General features: G+C 36.0%; 1 protein-coding gene across 2 annotated transcripts; it reads right to left on the bottom strand.

Moving 5' to 3' along the window:
• Nucleotides 1-601: 601 nt before the first annotated feature.
• On the bottom strand, nucleotides 602-3694 carry LOC112191636. 2 transcript variants are annotated; one of them, XM_024331019.2, is made up of 6 exons: nucleotides 3328-3688; nucleotides 3204-3251; nucleotides 3037-3122; nucleotides 1837-1887; nucleotides 1496-1590; nucleotides 602-1131 (listed from the first exon to the last, which is right to left on the bottom strand). In XM_024331019.2, exons 1-6 carry the CDS (start codon nucleotides 3605-3607, stop codon nucleotides 1038-1040), a joined length of 654 nt encoding a protein of 217 aa, XP_024186787.1. In that variant the 5' UTR covers nucleotides 3608-3688; the 3' UTR covers nucleotides 602-1037. The 2 variants fall into 2 exon arrangements, with proteins under 2 accessions (XP_024186787.1, XP_024186788.1); XM_024331020.2 differs by lacking the exon at nucleotides 3204-3251 and having other exon boundaries at nucleotides 3328-3694.
• Nucleotides 3695-21149: the final 17455 nt, after the last annotated feature.

Consider the following 21149-nt stretch of genomic DNA (forward strand, 5'->3'; position numbering starts at 1 on the left):
AACTCCGGCGTCAGGCGACGTCACGACGTCGCAGCAGTGCCGTTCAACTCACCTCCTTATCGCCGACCTCTCTCTTCTCTTGGTTCGTCCCATCTTCGAACGAGCAAGGAGAATCGAAGCTTCAAAGCTTCGATTTCAGCCGGTTTTCAAGCATTTTCCGGCGACATTTACCCATGCATGAGTTATCCAACTTCGTCTATTCGTTGAGATATACACCGTGGTGTAGTTAGTTTTCAATTTCGGTTAAGTTTGAAGATTAGGGTGTTTGGGGATTTTCGCCCACCGCCGAGGCCGCTGTTCCCAGCGGCGGTTTTACTGCTAATTCTCATCTCCATCGATTTCTTTCGGCTCTTCATTTATCCGTGGAACACTTTCCTTTCTCTGATATCAAATTGATTTCAAAGCTTCTTCTCATCTATCAGTTTTTGTAGTTGTTTCTTGCAGAGTTTTGAAATTGAAGTCCGTGATCTTATTTTAGTAGTAGATTCTCATGATTTTGTGTCCAGACTAAGTTCAAGAGCTAAGAATCTGGATTACTGTGTATGTGATATTCGGTCCCCATATATCACCAAACAATTGCAAACCCATGAACACTCCAAAGTAACAGTAAACAGAACCCAAACTTGATTAAAAGGGAGGGATAACAATTCAATTGATTAAAACGGAGAGGTGTCGGTGATAGTTTCGGCGGAGGAGAAGGCGAGGATGGAGACAACTGAAATCCTGCTTTGGTTGAAGGCCTCAATGGAAGGGATGCATAGTACCCACTACTTACCCCGCAATGGCTCAATCTGTTTCTACCTCTCAACTCGGTCCCACTCTTTTTTTGTTCACAAACTTACACCAACTTTAACTCCAAACTCACACTAACAGAATTCTTACGGCCAGATTAGCTCCAGATCATTCCAGACGTAGATCAACGGGAAAGAGACCCCAATTGGATAACCACCCGAGGTGGTTAGCACAACTTTCGTAGGGGAAATACTTTTAAAATTAACTGCCGATCTCGGTCCAAGGCACAGAATGAGCAGCCTTGATCACTCCAACGAGGCGGACACTTTGCTCTCACTCCATCCAACAGCTCCTTTATGATCTGCAACTTCCTTAGCTTGTGTGTCAAGTTCTCGAATGCTGTCAGATGAGAAAGCTCAGCAATAAATAAATAGACCACCTTCACAAATGCATAACTTTTTAGACCCCAGCTGGTTCATGGGGGGTTTTTACCCTCCATTTTTCACCACTTCGACACTTGCACCCCTTCTGTACATGCTAATATTTTATACGTGCTAGAAAATGGAGTGTGTGAAGTGTGTCAAAAAAAGGAGAGTGGAAATCAGTCCCCTATATCATTTGTATTATGTTCATCACAAATAATAAGCGACAGGTTATGTGCAACATCAGTTGTTATCCAAAGTTGGTATAATAAGGTTCGGTGCCCGTAGGATTGCTCATACAAAAAAGCATGCAAATGTAAATTAAAGAATAAAATAATTACTTGTAAAGGTTTTTAAGAGTCTTGTCCAAGAGCACGATGGATTCACCAACTAGCTGATCAACCTTTTTACCATTTCGAAAGAAATGGAACAACGGCTGCAAACAAAAGCACACAGCGGCAAAGTAAATAAATTTTCTATTTCCAAATGAAAGTGGAATATATATACCTCACTCAGCTCTACGTTATCAACTAAGATATAGTAGAAATACAACCTAAATATTTCAATTGTATTTTAAAAAACACATGTTGAACACTTGAACTTGAGCAACTAGAACAGTCAAACTAAGGATGTACATTATGTCAACAATTCAACACAATATAAAGAAGATCAGAGTACTTACTGTTCTGGTAACATTCAACATTCTCATAGCAGCCTCATAAGTGTCATTATTCTGGAGAGTGAATAATGTTACTGATTTAGAGGCAAAATAAATAACAAATCTCATAAAACAATTAGACTATGAAAGAAACTACATAGGTAAGCAATAAACATGGCTAATGAAAATACATTCGTTTTATTGGAACACCAATGTAAGCTTTTCAGTAAACCAGTATGTTGTTTTAATTGACACCACAGCTCAGACAAGTGAAACATAGGATAAAGGTGAAAAATCCTCCACGTGTATCAACAACTGTAGTTTGTCGAATGTGAATGCAAGTGTGGGCTATTCTTTTTTCTTTCTTTTGAAGAGATACAGAATTGATTCAAACAAGAGAGAGAGAGAGAGAGAGAGAGAGAACAGATACAACAAAGAAAGTGGACAAGAAAATCCACAGAGCGGAAGAAATTACAAAAACAAAATTGCAAAAAACAACAACAGCCACAAGACAGGGAAGGAAGCACACAACTTGCCCTATGAAACAAGGAAACCTAAACCACAGTAGCCTTCCAATCTAACAGGATGCTACAAAGGCTGTAGTCTTTAAAAACTGCTGAAGCAGATGCCTAAACAGCTGACCAATCTACACCTATATAATTCAAAAAAATCTGCCTATTCCCTTCCATCCAGTGGCACGAAAATCACAGCAAGGACACTGCTACCCCAAAGAAGTTTATTTCTACTAAGAGTAGATCACTAGATTGTTAGATTCTACTAACTTGAGTCAAGTCTGATATGTCTCCTAGTTTCTCAAATTCTTGCTCTATATAATCAATACAAGTAAATTCATACTAGTTTTGTTGTTAAATGCGGGGACTAGAGAAAACAGAACAAACTAGTAGTGATGCATCTGAAAATGTGACTGTCATGTGATTCAATTTTTAAAAACTTATGTACTAGTTTCTCCATGACCTATCATCACACTAAATTTCTTCAAATCAAACAGTTAACACTTTAAGGCTCCAGGACAAACTAGTTCACATGCAGTGCATCAAGGCAAAAAGAAAAAACAAAGAACGATATCTTCAGTTGAATTTCATAGTTGACAACCCTTATCATAAGATTGCCTGACAGAAAGTTGACATGTTTATTAAAAGGGTTTAAAAAATAATTAAAAAATAATAATAATAATAACAACAACAAGTTGTTAGAATGCCATACCTGACGCAGAGTAAAAATGAGAAAATGATATATTTTTACATGTGGGAATCTCTCCACGAAAGCTTGAACGATTAGAGGTAAGTGCACTGCACAAGAGCAGAAAAGGCAAAGAGGGTTGAAAAGGGGGTTGGAGAAATCGATCATAAAAGGAAGGAATTATAACTTACTAGGTGGGCTCCCCGCATAGAAGCAGCAGACCACATTCAAACAGTCATCTATCCAACGAATTAAGAAACATATGTTAAATCTAAATGTAATTTTGACGAAACAAAAAGGGGAAAAAAATACTACCTCGGATTGCCTTCAGTATGTAATCATATTGAGCAGTGTAGCTCGAGGTTAAGGGTAAAAAGCGAATTAGAGAATCAACAGGTACCGATGCTTCATCATGTGCGACATGACCTGAAATAGTGGACAAGGGTCTGTAAATTTGAAGAGCAAGTGGAGATGATTTCTTTTGAACAGCAAGTGGAGATGATTGGGAGGTTGGGATTAGGGCTAGGGGTCTGGATCCAGGAAGCAGCTTACGAACAACAAGTAGAGACTGTTGCACCCTCAGATTTCTCGCCATTTTCGGAATTTGAATTTCTCTCTTTGCTTTGCTGCTCCCTCTCCCTCTCCCTCTCCCTCTCTTCGACAGCAGAAGAAAAGAAATTATTTATACATATACCCTAGCACTGTTTGACTGAAAGGACGGTTTTGCCCTTTGTTTTTCGTGATATACTGATTGCCATTGCAGGCCTATGTTTTTGCCCGATAGAAGGGTTGGAGTGGTTCGAGTTTATGACGAGAAGATTGGGTTGAAAACAAATAGAATAGGTGTGATATTTGATTGTATATATTTTTGTTTAATTGATTAGCTGAAAATTGTGTTTGTTGTGATTGAGCTCTAGCGTCAGACTTCAAATAGAATAGCTCCAGTTAGTGAATTGGTTGTGTATCAGCACTTTTACTTTCTTCCTTTTGAAAAGGAAGCATTCTATATGAACTATCACAGAAAGATTTTTGTGTGAATTATTCATTTAATTAATACTTTTTAATTCAATTTTCAGACTATCAACTCAGCCACGATCGAGAGATAAAGAGATTGAGTTTTTTTCTTGCGGTTCTGGGAAAGAAAGGACAAAAGGAGAAATTTAATCCCAAGGTTTGAGAGCTTTTATTATCTGGGTTTTGTTCTTCTTTTGTTAAAGTTTATTTTTTTTTTTTTAATTATTTTTTTTGGTGAGAAGTTTGTTAGGTATTTGAATGATTGAATCACTATGGTTGATGATTTTGTTCATTTGAGTCATTATGTTTGATTGTTTGGTATCCGAGTTCTCAAAGTTTATGCATTTGATTGATCATGGGTAGTTTGGCAAACTGCTTCTCTGTACCATTTGGTTCACACAGCAGCTCTCTCTCTCTCTAGCTTTTGGGCACAGTTTTTAGTTTTTACTGCCTAAGTTGTTTTAAAAAAAAGCTCAGTTTTTAACACCGCCCCATTGTTTCAAAAGCCATTTTGCACCACTCTATTGCAAATGGGTGAGTTGCTTTCATCAACATTGTATTACCGCGAGCGTTTTTTATAGAGATATTTCAGTTTAGATGGTAATTAGATCATAGAAGAGAGAGCCAGCTTAGATATCACTCATCATATTCTGCATTTACTTTCTAATTTGATTCACACACTATTTCTTCATTGACAGGTACGGGTGGTATAAACATTCACAATCAGGAAGAATTTCCAGGTGGTACAATGACAATCATCTTAAATGTTTCTGCAAATTTAACTCCCGATTTCTCAAACATCTTTGTATTGTTTTTGAGCTAGAATCAAAGGAAAGTGCAATAATGAGCTAGGGGAATCCCAACAGAAAAGAAACATCTATCCTGTACAACATGAATTTCAATCACGAACAAACTGATTGTTGAAAAGTGATTATGTCTTAGCACTGTATTAGATTCTCCCATAATTCCTGAGGTTTACCACAATCAACAGTCAAATTTTAGTACATGGTTTCTTTTTAGTTTTGTTATTTTCATTTTTTGTGTTATTACCTAAGGGCATCTCCAACAGACTACTTATTTCAAAATAAATGTAATATTTAGCTAATTTTAGACTAAAATTCTATTCCAGCAGAATACCTAAACAAAAGTTAAATATAATTTTTGCTAAATTCTCTAGCTATATTTAGTTAGAGATGACAGAGAATTTAACTAAAACCTAAATTTAATTTGAGATTTAGGTATTCTGTTGAAGCAGAACTCAATAGCTAACTAATTATATTTCACTTATAGCTACTTTTAGTTATGAATATAAGTATCATTGTTGGAGATGCTCTAATTATGCAATGTTTGTTTTCCATTCAGGTCAAGCTGAAGAGATATTTGGAAAGGAGGGAAGCTGATGGAGGGACTTGATCTACTTCATCTTTTGTTGTAAAACAGACTTAAATCTTTTGTTAATATAATGATCACGTCAACTATACTTTTTATGCTTTTAAATTTAGTCCTTAAATAATGTTGTATTAGCTCCAAAACCCGCGGCAAAGTGCGGGTACGATTTCTAGTTATACATATACTAAAGCCCCTAGAGCAACACTGTTCATTGAAAATACAGTTTTACCCCCGTCTTTTGATTGAAATTACAATCCTGCCTTTTAAAAAAAAAAACAATTTTGCCATATCCTTTCAGGTTTTATTTATTTATTTATTTATTTTATTGGAGAACAATTCTGTTTTGTATTTGTAAATTTCTACAAATTATGGAAAAAATTTATTTTTTGTTGTGTCTCATTTATTGTTAATCTATTATTAACAACAAAACAAATTATATTCTAAGTAGCGCTGATGTTTTTTAGATTACGAGTATTCATCTATTACATCATGAAAAAAAATATACCGCAACATTGCGCGGGTCAATTTGCTAGTTACAATTTAAAAGTGAAAATTATACATTTACTATATACTAAAGTTGGGTGGCTGTTCATTTAACAATGATTTGGCTCCAAGTGGATTGACACTTTTGCCCTCGCTTCAAATGTTTTTTGCAGCTCTACCACAGATCTGGATATATCGTATCTCGCGTTGTTTTCCTCTTTCTTCAACAGTTTTGCGACCATCTTTATCAATTGTCAACAGCGATCGAGAGAGAGAGAGAAATAGGTTGTGTTTGTTTGCTTTGCACGAGGAGGTAGAGAGATAGATAAGAGGCAAAGTTTGAACCTTCAATCGGATTGTGAATATAGGATGACCTTTTATCTTTCTTGGTAGGCCTTAGAGTATTCTTCAGTTATGTAGGACTATGGTTTTAAGTAGGACTATATATGGTTTTAAGTTTTAGTGTTAACATATGTTTCTTCCAAAATTTTACTGTCATTATCTATACACAACCTCATTTATGTACCTGAAATAGTTTCACTTGGAAATGAAATTTTGGTATGAGAATCAGTAATTTTGATTGAGATCTTATAGTTTTGCAGTTTTCTAAGGTTGAATTACTCTGAGAAGGCTTGGAAATCCGCTTTTGTTTCGCAGAAGGTATGACCTTCTTTAACAATATTAGTTGCTCTGTTTCTATTTTCTTCCGGTTGAATATTGCATCTAAAATCTTTTTCTCAATTGAACCATCCTCTATTCTTACTTGTTTCGTCTCCTCTTGATGTTGCCTACATTTCGATTTTCTTCTTTATTTATCTAACTCTTTAACTAGGAGATATATTATTTCCGATTATCTACTAGATGTGCTGTTGTAAATCGGATCATAGTCTTAGAGTTTATAGCATGATCATTTTTATTTGTTGTAAATAGAATCATTGTCTGAGAGTGACACATTTTGTTGAAAGAAGTTGTTGCCTGTTTGTACTTTTGTTGTGCCTTTTTCTTTTTTTCAAACCGTAAAGTGGGGGTGGATTCCTAGAAATAATCAGAGACACTTACTGTACTACTCACATTATTTGTTTACATTTTGTTCACTCTCTGTAACACTTACTCTTGATACGCTAAAAGCAAGCGCGCAATTTAACCCTGAAAAATGTCATCGTTAGTATATGATAAATATGGATCGTTCAAACCGGGGATTAAGGGTACACATGTCATTATAAAATAAATAAAGAATTATTAAAAGTATAATTTACAAAAATAAAACAAGAATATATACAAGTTAACGGAAAAGGGAGTTTTAGAATAAGGTAATTGAAAATTACAAAGAAATAAAACAAAAATATAAAATACATGTACAAGATAGGGTGAACGTTAGGTACAAAGATTAAAACCAAATCCATATGATCGAATTCAATTAGAACTCCTATAGTTGATCATCCGAGTCATGAGAGAGAAGTTGATCATGTGAAACGTTCAAAGCAAACGATTTCCCATATTTTACTTTCCTTAATTAATTAATCTAAGTGAAAGCAGCTAAATCAATCCTATTAAACACACAATCAAAGTCTAAAAAGTTAACTAATCAAGACATGTTCAACGCAATAAGCATAGAGAAAGGATATCAACTTGAGTGCACAACCTAGTATGAATAAGTTCATCTACTTGCAATCCTCTTCAATTGATTTCGACTTTTGTCCAAACTCTTTATTACTTCCGATTTAGGGTTACAAAACTATTAGGTGAATTGTTAACCTAAATCTAGCACCAATTACATGCGAATCCTAAATGTTTCAAACCAAATAAGATTAACACATAAAAGATATCAATCAAGCAAAATCAATTGAACAAACTCACATAAGCAACTTAGAATCACAACCATAGAATTCGAAATTTATTCAAACATAAGAACGAGCTTTAAACTTTGCCCTTAACGTATATGTTAACTAGATATCAAGTTCATACGAAATCAAACAAAGAAAACCTAAAAGGTTACAAGGAATAAGATGGAATTATACCGTGAATGGAGAGGATGGTGGAGGGCTTGAGACGTTGGTTCTTGAATCTTGGAAGCAAGGCTTCAAAACTTCACGACACAAGGTGGATGATGGCGGCTAGGAGGCTTCACGGTTTCTTCTCTTCTTCTCTTTGCTTGAAAACGCATAGACTTGAAACTAGAGTGGAGAGAAATTTTTTTCGTTGGAATTTCTAAGGGGGGAGAGGTGTGTGAAACATCTTAAGGGTGAAGCTATATATAGGGAACAGCAAAGCAATCTCCAAGGCTTCATGAATCTTCTATTATTTTTCTAGGAATTATCTGGTTGCTCCACACAGCTCCATCCAATGAATTAATGCCACGTCAGCTCTGCTATGTCACTCAACCAATCAGAAGCCTCCAAAATTAAGTGAATTGAGTCCATAAATCTTCAAAATATATATTTGCCAAAATATCTAGGATTTATTCTGATTTTTCTCTCTATTTTCGGCCAAATATCTTGAGTGAAAATAGGAATGAATCTGGACAATAAATCTGGACTTGTTTTGGACCTTTTCTTGTTGCACACACTTTGCCATCCCTTAAAACTCTCCATGCGTCATTTATCCTCTAGATCCTTCCATGTATGACATTAACTCTAAGATCCTCCCAAAATATCTCTTTTTACGTCCAAAGAACCCTAAATTAATTAGGGCTCTTCATTTTTGCCGAAAATCACCATTAATCTAGAACAGTCTTGAGCTTTCTTGCGTCATCTTCAAGCCATGTGGTCTCCTAGTGCCTTCAGGACTCCTCTCTTTTCGCCATTTGTCTTCATTTTTCCGACCATGCTTCCTAGTTGACTTAGGAGTCTTGCTTTGACAGAGTTTCCTATTTTGAGCAGGATTTCCTAGCTGGACCAGGAAAACTTCATTTCTTCGTTTCAGCTCAATTTTGTAGCCCTTGTGCCTTGCCTTAGTCATTTCCAACATTTTCATGTTTCTCTTTCTCCTTTAAGCTCATTTAAGCTCCATTTGCTCCATGGGACCTAAAAAAAGATATTTTTATTAACATTACTAAAAATAGAAACTTTCTAAAGAAAAGGGATTTATTTAAGGAAATAACTAAGTAAATATGAGGAAATAACATTTAAAACGTCGCATTAAAATGCTCCTATCAGATTCCCCCACACTTAGCTTTTGCTAGTCCCTTAGCAAAATCAAAACAAAGACACAACTAAGACTCAACGAAAACTTAAAGAAAGAAAAGACAAAGACGCTACACAAACAATGACTCTATTTCCCTTCAACATTTTTGTCTCAGAATCTCTTACTTTCACAACATCAAGATTAACACTGAACCAATAATCAATATTTAGACATTCGAGAGTTAATTCAAACACATAATCCACATATACACAAGTAGGACTTGGTTGTGACAATGGTGATGGGGTGGAGTTCAACATGTTTTCAGACAAGTATGATTCATATCCTCATAAGGTATATCCACTCTTTCTTCTCTTAGATCAAGGCAATGCTTAAAAGCTTATAATCACTCAATTATATGTGAGAGAAAATATTTTGAGGCAATCAAATAGCTCACATATGTAAGAAACGAAAAGCACTTTGTGAATATAATTTTTTTCAAAAGATCTCATGAAAGATATCAACTACTTGCACAAATGGACCCAAGCCATAGGTTCAACTCTTATAACTCATCTCCACAGATCAAAAGTTGTCCCATCTTAAGGATAAAAAAGGTCTTATAAAGGATTGTAATGGGGCCAAGGCTCAAGGTTTTAAGAAATGAAAGGTAAGGAATTTTAACAAAGTATCCTTAAAACCTAGCAGAGCTCATGTAGATGTAGAGAGACTTCTAGAGATCCACCAAGGCATACATAACGTCATCCCCATAGAGGCAAACTAAAAAGGGCCTAATGTCTTCATGTTGGGTCCATTCTTCATTCTAAACTTCCCTTGAACTCTCGTGAACTGGACAAACCCCAAATTTTTCTATAACGGGCCTTTAATTCAAAACAATCTCTAAATTCACAATGTAGGGGGACTAAGATCCATAAACATATATTTTTTCCTTTCTTTTCTTTTTCCGTACACATTTTTTTTCATTTTTTTTTCTCTTTCATTTTCTTTTTCATGGCTTTCACATAATTTTTTTTTTCTTTTAATGGACAAGTCTACCCCCACACTCAAAATTTCACCTCTTCTCAATCTCCATCCTTAACGCCAAATCCATGTAGTAAGTCTCAAAAGATAGCTCCACTAAGTTTTTAGAACAAATGGTAGGATTGTAACTATACTAAGGTTTAGGGTTAAGGATTTTTAAGGGTGATGAAAGAAAAGGCTTAATGTAGGCTCAAAGGGATTTATCTAGGGGGTGCAAATCTTGCGTACACAATTAGGGGACACAGGCTTATTTGGCAATGGTGGTAATTCCTAGGGTGCCTTTATCCTTTCCAGAATCAGGGACATGTATTGATAAAAGTCTCAATAAGCATAAGAGTGAATTCTAGCATTCTCTAGTCCATTAAACTTAATCTATGGCAAACAATCAATCAAATGAAAGAATAATGAGATCATCAAAACATCACCAAGAAAATAAGAATAATTTTTTTTTATTTATCACTCCAAGAAAAAGGGACGTGGGCTCAAATATCTCACATGGGTTTTTATGAATCAAAACTCATCTTAACATGCTCATATTCTGTACCAAGGTCACGAAATCCATATCTATTACATATGCACATGTTTTTCATATCCAAAGAATACCATTTAAAATCATCTCAATATTGTGATCCTCTTTTAGCCAAAATTTCAGAGATATAAGTTCATCCTAGACAGTTGAAATGACATCTTATGACTCAAAAAGCAAAATAAAAACAAATTTTTTTTTTGACATTTTATTTTTATTTTTTATTTTTCAATATATAGGACTCAAAATAAAAGACAAAAATATAAATCCCTTCCCCCACACTTAAATATTGCATTGTCCTCAATGTAATCAATTATAAGCATGCAATGAAACAAATAAGCATAGATAGAAGGCATTTATGAAAACAAGTCCTAAAATGAAAACAAAAGAGAACAATTGAAAAATAAAAAGAAAAAGGGAAAGAGAAAGCAAATCTGTGTTTGTAGACTCCTTCATGGCTACTTCTGAATTGGGTTGCCTCCCAAGCAGCGCTTGAGTTTAACGTCTTTCAGCCAGACGGTACCTCCATTAAATAAAGTTAGTGACTATAATTAACAAAGAAATACAAAATATATAAACAAGTATAAATATGAATTACAAAATACAAGTATAATTAACAAATATATTGTACATAATTTCTCACACAAGACACAAGTTAAGTACACAAGTGAGTATAAAACATCCCTTTCAAATCCTTTCAAATCCTTTGGGCAACCTTACTGAAATGGTCAGGTGGGGGAAGGCGAACACGAGAGGCAAAATCCACTTTGGCATTGACACGCTCAAAGCAAGCGTATAATTTAACCCTACAAATGTCATCGTTAGTATATAGTAAATAGGGATCGTTCTATTCCGGGGATTGAGGGTACCTGTCATTGTAAGACAAATAAAGAATTAAAATAAAACAAATTATATTATTTACAAGAATATACAAAAGATATATACATAAGCAACGAAAAAGTGGGGTTTTAAGATTTTGGTTTCCGAAAATTAAAAGAAATAAAACAATGAAACTATACAAACACTTATACAAGAATGAAACATAAGAAACAAAGATCAAAACCAATTCCATAATCAAATTCGATTCAACCCTACAATTGTTCTTCCAAGTCATGAGAAAGAAGTTGATCATGTGAAACATTCAAAGCAAATAATTTCCCATATTTTACTTTCCATCACTAATTAACCTAAGTGAAAGCACCTAGATCAATCCTATCAAACATGCAATCAAATTCTAGAAAGCTAGATTATCAAAACATGTTTAACGCATGAAGAACACATAGGAAGGTTATCAACTTAAGTGTACAACTTAGTATGAAAAAGTTCATCTAATTGCAATCTTTTTCAATTAAATTCGATTCTTGTCCAAAACCTTTACTACTTTTGATTCAAGTTTACAAAACTATTAGGTGAATCATAAACTTAAACCTAGCACCAATTATATGCAAATCCTAAAAGTTTCGAACCATTTAAGAAGAACACATAAAAGACATCAATCAAACATATTTAATTGAACAATCTCACAAAAGCAACTATGGAATCACAAACATAGGAATCGAAAATCATTCAATCATAAAAATCTGGAATTTAACTTTGTTCAAACGTTAAGGTTAACTAGAACAAATCCTACGAATCCAAACAAGGAAAAATCAAAAGTGATTACAAGGGACAAGGTTGAATTACACCGTGAATGGAGATGGTGATGAAGAACTTGAACGTTGAACTTGAATTTTGAAAGCAAATCTTCAAGCTTCACGGCTTCAAGGTGGATGGTGGAGGGATGCTCACTGCTTCTTCTTCCTTCTTCCTTGCCTTGCTTGAGAAACGCATAAGATGAACTAGAGAGTGGAGAGAGGACTTGACGTTATGGAGAGAGTATTTTCTGAATTATGGGGAGTGGAACTCTAAAACGTCAAGAATGAGGGAGTATATATAGGGGACGGCAAAGGCTTCATGATTCTTATATTATTTTCCCAAAGAATTTTCTGAAAATGCCACATAGCTCCTCCAATCACAATATGCCAAGTAAGCCCTATTGTGTTGTCCAACCAATCCCGTAGTGCCATGTAAGCTTTAGTGTGTCATCCAACCAATCAAAACTCTCCAAAATAAGTCTAAATCCCTTTTAATATATTAATGCCGAAATATATAAGATTTATTCCTGATTTTCTTCACCAATTTCGGCCAAAATACCTTTAGGGAATTTAGGGATGAACCTAGACTTGTTTTGGACTTCTTTCTTGTTGCACACACTTCTTCTTTCCTTAAACTTCTCCCTTGAAAATCTCCAACATCTTCTCTTGATATTTTCTTTGATTTCCACGTTGTTCTCTCTCCCTTTTTACGGCAATCAACACAATTAACTCCTCCAAGAATATCTCCTTCCTTAAAACTCTCCCTTGAATCTCTCCCTTGATTTCCTTCTTGATTTTCACGCCAACTCCTTCTTTTCCTCTTGGTATGTCACGGCAAACACTCCTCCTATAATGCTTTGCGTCACAAAACCCTAATTCCATGGGCTTTTGTCCATTTGCCAAAATCCACAAAGGTCTAGAATGCTCTTGGGCCTTCTTGCGTCATCTTCAAGCCTTATAGTCTCCTAGATTCTTCCCCCTTTGGTGCTGGGTTTTTCAAAATTATTATTTTGTTTTTACATCAAAATTTAAAACGATTCTTAATCCAGCACAATGGCTCTGATACCAAATGTAAATTAAGATTATAGATATATATAGGGGCCGTGACCACTTACCCAATTTTAGACTAAACATTGGCCACTTATTCCCGCACCAGTTTTTTAACCCCATTTACCCAATCTAACCTCTAGTGACAGTTTTGCCCCTATTAATTAAATTTAAACCCATCCATCTCCTCTCAGTCTCTCTCTCCTTCCCAAACTCTCTCGCTCTCCCCCCGATCTCCACCTCCTCTCTCTCTCTCTCTCTCTCTCTCTCTCTCTCTCTCTCTCTCCAGCCGGCAGTGGCGACCACGCTTTCAACACCTTCTTCATCGACCTCGATCTCGGCGCCGGCTAGCACATCCCAAGCCACATCTTCGTCGACCTCTGCCAATCACCGAACACCGTTCTGGTGCCGATCACTGGTCTGGTGCCGACCATCCTCAATCACGGATCACCGATCTGAGGCCGGTCGAAGATGGGCTGCAGGTGAGAGACTGGAGAAGAGGACCTGGGGAAGACAAAGGCGGAGATGGGACCGGTCGACGATGCGCTGCGGTGATGGGCTGCAGGTGAGCGACTGGAGATGGGCTGCGTTGGGGCTGGGACCGGTCGGAGAAGGGCTGCAGGTGAGAGACTGGAGAAGAGTCCGGTCGGAATCGTGCCGGAATCAGGCTGGAGAAGCATGGGTGTCCACAGGGGAAGCCCAACCCGAAACAAAGAGATCCCAACCCACCGCAGGGAAGCACCGGCGAAAACAACAGCCGGCCTCACACGTTGATGGGTGCCCAGAGCATTTTTTTTTTCCGGTATCCTGAGATTGCAATGTAACTGTGGGGTTTGTTTGATGGTCTACTGGGGGGCAATAGACACATTATTGGCCACCAGTAGACTTTGATACGAGGGACGTACAGGGGATCACTATAGTGTGGTGTTTTGATAAATTACCTGTTGTTTTCTGTGTATTAAAGTCAAATTATCTGTGAATCCTACAAAATGGTGCATTTTTGGTGGTCTATTGGGAGGCAGTAGAGACATTGGACTTTGTATATTGGGGCAATAATATGATTATTGGGAGGCACTAATATGATTATTGGGAGCCAATAATATGATTATAAATTGATCAATTGTGCCTGTAGTGTATTCATTTTGGTTTTGGGAGTTCATACAATTCACTGGACGACAATAATAGGATTATTGGAGGCAATAATATGATTTTTGGGAGGCAGTAATATGATTATTGGGGAGCAATAATATGATTACTGGGGGGCAATAATATGGTTACTGGGTATTATTAGGGACCGGTCGCAGGATTCTGGTCACCGGTCGCCGGATTCTGGTCACCGGTCACCGGAGTCCGTGGCCGGCCACTAGTCACCGGAGTCCAGCAAGGTATCCAATGACTTCTCTCTCTAAGTGAGAAAGAAGGAGAGGGCAAAAAAGTCCCAAAAATAAATAAAAAGAATAAAAAAAGAATTAATTGGGTAATAGGGAAATAATCCCTTAGAGTGTTTTGGGTAAATGGGGTTTTTAAACTCTTAGTCGGGCAAGTGGGCAATTTTTAAGCTGAAATTGGGTAAATGATCATTTGTACTCAATATAAGAACACGTTTATTCATTACAGTTAAGATGAATGTTTATTGTACTTGGTACTAACTTGCAACGTACATGGTTGATCATGGTACTTCTCTTCTGAGCAATTCTTTAGGCAATCTCTCAATGGGGCAGAGTATTAATAAAGTGCTTCTCATTGCTAGAGCAGGGACCAAGAGCTCTTTATATAGGCATTACAGAACTGGGTACCTCCCATAAAGGATTCCTAGTCCTATTCCATATAGGCCTAATGAACACATACATGTACAAATATCATTATTTATGATACATGTAATGGCCATAAAATATATGTATCCATAATGAATCAAAATATTACCAACATGTCCAATTACTTATTCTGTAAGGGATGTAGCTAAGTAGTTGCATTCCTTATTGAGTATTGATAAGTCCACATTAATCTTACATCAACGAATCTACAAATCTTTTATTCGATAGTGAAGAGATCCAAATCTGTTTGATAGTGAGGTTTATGAATTGTGGTATGTAAAAATGAGGTAGTGGGAATAACTGAACTTAATTACTTCTAAGTTTACAAAATGTTTGAATGCTAAAAGTTGACAAAATGTTTTGTAAACATATCTGTCCATAATTTGGAATTACAAACTTAAGGAGAAAGACATAAGACAGAAATATCATGGTACATGTTTGTTATCTTAGCTTGCATCAGTATTTCTATTTCTGCACAATCTTTACTCCAGTATACTCATGTAGGTACTGATATCTTTGCTTTACCTAGTGGCTTAAGCAGTGCCGGCCCTGAGCCTAGGCGAAGCAGGCCCAGGCCTAGGGCCTCAGGTTTCAGGGGGCCTCAAAAAAATTCTTCTATGTAGGCCTGCAATTAAAAAAAAAAAAAGATAACAAAACAATTTAAGGGATTAAGCGTCTTCCTAGACGCAATAGAGACGCTCAAGGTGCAATCAGAGTATCGAAGTCGAAGAGATTGCGTCTCAGAGACAATGGAGCCACCAACCGAGCACCACATCAAGCGCTTCAAGTTCATTTGGCGAGTCCTCATGATCTCCAATCTCGCTCTCGGAGGTTAGCCTCTCTTTAATTCAATTATGGGTTCTGGATTTTGTAAAAACACATTTTGATTAAAGTTTGAATCTTTGAGCAATGTTGGGTAGGACGTTTCGGTTGTTTAAGCACAAGCTTCAATTTTGCGATGTGGGATGTGTTTCTTTCAGTACTAAACTTTGTGTTTGATCAATTTACCCAAAGCTGAGATTTAACTGTTACTGTAAGCTATGCATGTTTGATGGGTAGTTTTGTTTTCATTCTTGTCTCTCTCTCTCTCTCTCTCTCTCTCTCTCTCCCTCAATTCAAGTTTTTGAAGGATCTCTTTCTCAATCCAAGACAAAAATCCAATTGTGATTGAACATCCCAGAAGGTAATTCTATTTCCCAATGGTGGCTGAAGACGAAAAGTCGAAAACCCAGAAGGAGAAGGAGAGTAGGAGACTATGAGAGGATCAGAAGAAAAAGTTGAATTCAGGGATTGAAGAGTTGATTTTATTTCCCAAAAAGGCAAAAAGGTGAGATTTTTGAAGCTCTTTCTTTTCTGTTTTGAAGAAATTTTGGTTTTTTCCTTCTCTATTTTGTGGTTTTGATGCTCTTGTTGGGTTGGAGAATGTAATTATGAAATCGTGATTTGTTGAAAATTTAGGACTTATGAGCTATTTAACATGCTGTAGAACAATGAACAATAGATTTGTTTCGTCTTTGTTTTTAAGGATTTTTAGACTTGTGCATGTTTCAACTTTTGTCTTTGTTTCATTCATTCTCTATTGAAAATTTGCTATATGCCTGAGGCTTTCTATATGATATTCTTTAGGGATTCAATTGTTGAATTTGTTGGATTGTTGGTTGGGTTTGAAGTTGTTATCATGGCTCCTACTAGAAAGTTCAAGTCCGGGGCTCAGAAAAGAATAGAAAAAGAGAGGAGAGAAGCTTGAAATTGGGATATTGTTTCCTTTTGTAATGTTTTGAGCATTTGTTTTGGGGCCTCAAAATTTTTTTAGCCTTGAGCCTCCAAACTCACAGGGCCGGCCCTGGGCTTAAGAGACTTCAAAGACTACGAGGGTAATAGGAGCATCCGTCGCATTGCCCAGTATGGGACTAAAAAAAAGATAACAATTGATCCATCAGGAATATTAACACTTTTTAATAGTTATCCATTCATTAATTATTTATGATGTTCATCTTGCAGGTACAAACAAAGACTCTAAGCAACATATTAGCCACTTTATTTTCAGGTATCCTCTCATTTTGCTTCAAGATGAGCTACTGATTTTCAAATTGCGTCTCTCTCTCTCAATATTTTGCATGTTTTGCAAAATACATTGTAATCAGAGAGTATAATTGAGGAAAGTATTTCAGATTTAGGGTTTATGGTCACATTTGCTCCAGTGTTGTTACAATTTATTTTATATATGGTTGTTCCTAAGGAAGCTGAAATTATACAGATCTAAGAAAACATTCCGCTGAAAATCAAAGAAAACAGCGATCTAAGAATTTGTTTGGAACAGGGCATGCGAGTACCTCTTCCATGGTAATCTCATCATTCTTCAATGCTATTCAAATTTTGCATAATATCATAAAAACTACCTCTAAAAAGGAACTATTTTTACTGCACTTATTCACTGATCTATTACTACACATTGCTGAACTAAATAATGAAGCAACAGCTCAAAATAAATTTCCAGCCTTACACTTTAGCTTTAAACTTCCTGCTATATCCTTTTCAATTCTTTAACCATACGTATATATGTAGTTATAGAGTCTATCTTGTAATCAAGGACCCAAATCTTGAAGCCACACTGAAACTGATGGAAAAACAAGCCGAGCAACTATTTGGAACAAGCTGTAAGAACCCGATAAACAAGGAACCCTATGTAACGCAAGAAACAGTTCCAGAAGAGTCCTTCATCCACTTCCTGACTAAAAAAGAGTCCCCGACAGAAGCAAAAGAGAATTGTTCAACACCGACTCAGAGAAAAACACTTCGCAGATTGAACTTTTTTTTTTCCTCATCATATTTTTTGGTTTAGTTGGGTATACCCTTCGACATTTGGGTTCTATTATTTAATAACATCATGGTGCAGTTATTTTTTGAAAACTATTCAATTTGAACTTTGAAGTGAGAACTATCCTTACTATAACACCAGTAGGAAAGTAGTTGGAAAATAATTAACCAACCAGCTGGCTTAGTAGTAGGAGTACTGAATCAGCTGAAGCTTGAAGGTAGATTGGTACAGGCAACAAGAAAAGAATTCTATCACTACCAAAATGGTAAAGAAAATTAAAAAAAATCTGGTTTAAAGTATCAGAATTTAGTTGCAATGGATTGATCGGTGATGATCATCATCATCTGTTTTGATGTTTGCTCTAGAAAGAAAGAACTGTTGATTTCTCCCATTTGGGCTATCTGTTTCATTCAGTTTGATATGTCAGGACTATTCACAACTTGTTTCTTCAAACTTCAGGATCATTGTTTTGATAAATGCTTCTATGTAATTCTTAGTTTGTGGGAGTAAGTTAAAGTGTGTGTTTGTGGTTTGCCTATGCATGACACTCCATTAGAACTTATTGCTGAATGTCCACCATAACTACTTTAAACTAAATAGATAAGATGTAATCTAAATGTGCATAGGTAGAATTACGAAAAAACATCAGGGGTTCTTCCTGCACTTTAACCAAATGTTTGTGTACATTTTTGTTACTTTGTGCAACTCCTTCATGACTTTGTTGCCAAATGTCTTAGTACTTCACTCATTTGCAACCAACTAGACATAATTGCAATTTTGTTCCTTATGTTTGATAATATTCACTATTTTAGACATTTGACTATGCTTCCCTTCTTTCACAATGATAGGAAACTAACACTAAACCACCAACATCATCAATAGAGAGTGCCAAACCACTTTTTGTAAAAACAAGACTAGAGGAAGCAACTTTTTAGACATCCTCCATGACTAGCTATCAATGGGCTTACACTTTTTGAGGATGTACACTAGCTAATGGACATCATCAACCTATTTTTTGCAAACTATTGCAACAGCAATTGTAACTAAGTTAGCCTTAAACTATGACAATAACCTGTTTTTAGAACATTGTACCACAACATCTGTACTGGTGGTGATGTTACTAGGACATGATTTGCTTCATCTTTTCTCATAAAACAAACTTAATCTTTTGTTAATATAAAGATCATGTCAACTATATTTTCTATGCTTTTAAATTTAGTCCTTAAATAACATTGTGTTAGCTCGGCGAAGCGCGGACACAATTTCTAGTGCATATATCTAAAGCTGCTAGCACTGTTCTAGAGAAAATACAGTTTTGCCCTTTGATTTTCATGATTTACAGCTTGCCATTGTAGATCCGTGCTTTTGCGCGATAATTTTGTCCACTAAGTCCATATAATACAAATCATTATGTGAGATTATGTACTTTCATTTGCTTTTGATAGTTTTGTATCACATTTAGTCAAAGGTAAAAACAAAGTTTTCAATTTAAAAAAAAAAAAACAGAGGAGGATGATATCAACAAGAACTTAACAAAGACAACACATATCATGTTCCCATTTCAGTTCCTTTCATTTGATGGTTGCAACTTTCCACAATTCTGATCGCTACAGCAACACTGGAGTCCACCATTGGAGTTGTCAATTTCCAGGTATTGACAAAGCAACCCATCTAGAATAACCTTGAATTTGTTTTGATCAATTTGACTTTGCTGACAAACCCTCCGATTACACCTTTATCCATCTTTTTTGGTAATTTACATGTTACGTTCTGAACCTAAATTTACCGGTTTTCTAGTCTTTCGGATGGTAAACGACATTTACTTTTACTTTTGACTCTGTTTCTATCTTTTAGGGGCCCTAAAAGGTGACTTTTTGTTTGGATTAGTTTTTAAGAAAATATTCTTCATGAAAGTTGTAGGGGACGTTAAACTGTTGGTTGCATCATGAGTATGAAAATATGTGCAAATTTGTGTGATGTCACCTACTCCCAAGATTAGGAGGTCAAGTTTTAGTAAAGGGGAAAAGTAAGAGTATCGTACCCAAGGGATTGAGTAACTCTACCCTAAGCTAGATTACCTCGAAAATAAAACCTAGAAAACACATGCGAGTCTATTTTTTTACAAATTAATAGTCTCGGCCCTTTGGAAGCCAAAACTATCAATAATGATATTTACAATGGTAAAATGATGAATCGGCTTTTGAATTGATTTTAATTTGGATAAAGGTAATTAAGTTGTACAAAAATAAAATAAACAAATAAAAATGAGACTAAATCAATGAGAAGAATAGAGACTTAGGCATCGCATCTAACCTTACTCATGCACAAAATGTAACCCATATTTGATCTAATAACATGCTTTGACAAACTTCCCCTGAGTGCTTTGGTGAAGCTACCAAGAAACCAACTAATCATGCAATTCAACAAACTTTAGTGAAGCTAAGTTAAATTACACAACCTTAGTCCCATTTATATTTCATTAAAACACAAGTGGGCTATGAACCGCAAGCCTAACACCCCCTTAGAGTAATTAAACTCACCACACATGCATTCAGTTTAGAGTAAGAAGTTCAAGAAACTTAACAATTCCCGTAAGAATCATTAAGCCGCCACCTAAAGGCTACACATGCTCACGGATTCAAGAAGTGGTCAAGTTCAAGTTTCCGATTCATTAGTTTCCTAAACATGCTTTCTAGGTGACTAAGCTAGTAAACACATTTAGTAAGCATTAAAGTTTAGAAGCCCATAGATTCAAAACATGCATAAACATCAAAACACATGGAAATTTACATTATTTGCACATAAGTTTGGCTAGGGCTAGTCCAACTACTCACAACACATGTTATTACAAATACAAGCCATGAACATCAAATTAAAGAGAGAAGGAAAGAAAAAGAGAAGAACTACCCAACCTTCTACCTAGCTCTCAAAGATGTCAAATAATGAGAGAATTGCTTCAAGGTATGGGATTTTCGGTTTTACAACCCAAAACACCATACACTTCCACAAAACTCAAGAACAAAGAAGAACAAAGGCTTGGATGTGTGAAAGCAAGTGTTGTGATTGATTTAGAGTGTGTAGTAACTTCGGTTTTGGTGAAACCCAAGTGCCTACACACCTATTTCCCACACAAACTCAAAGAACTATGTACAAGCTATGAAAAACTAACCTAAAACTAGAGAAAAGAGAGATTTTGATGCTCCAAAATGGGGGAGCCAAGGGGATGCACGGTTTTGGGGAGAGAGGAAGGGCTA

This window comes from Rosa chinensis, chromosome 3 (genome assembly GCF_002994745.2).
Source record: "Rosa chinensis cultivar Old Blush chromosome 3, RchiOBHm-V2, whole genome shotgun sequence".
NCBI classification, from domain to species: Eukaryota; Viridiplantae; Streptophyta; class Magnoliopsida; order Rosales; family Rosaceae; genus Rosa; species Rosa chinensis.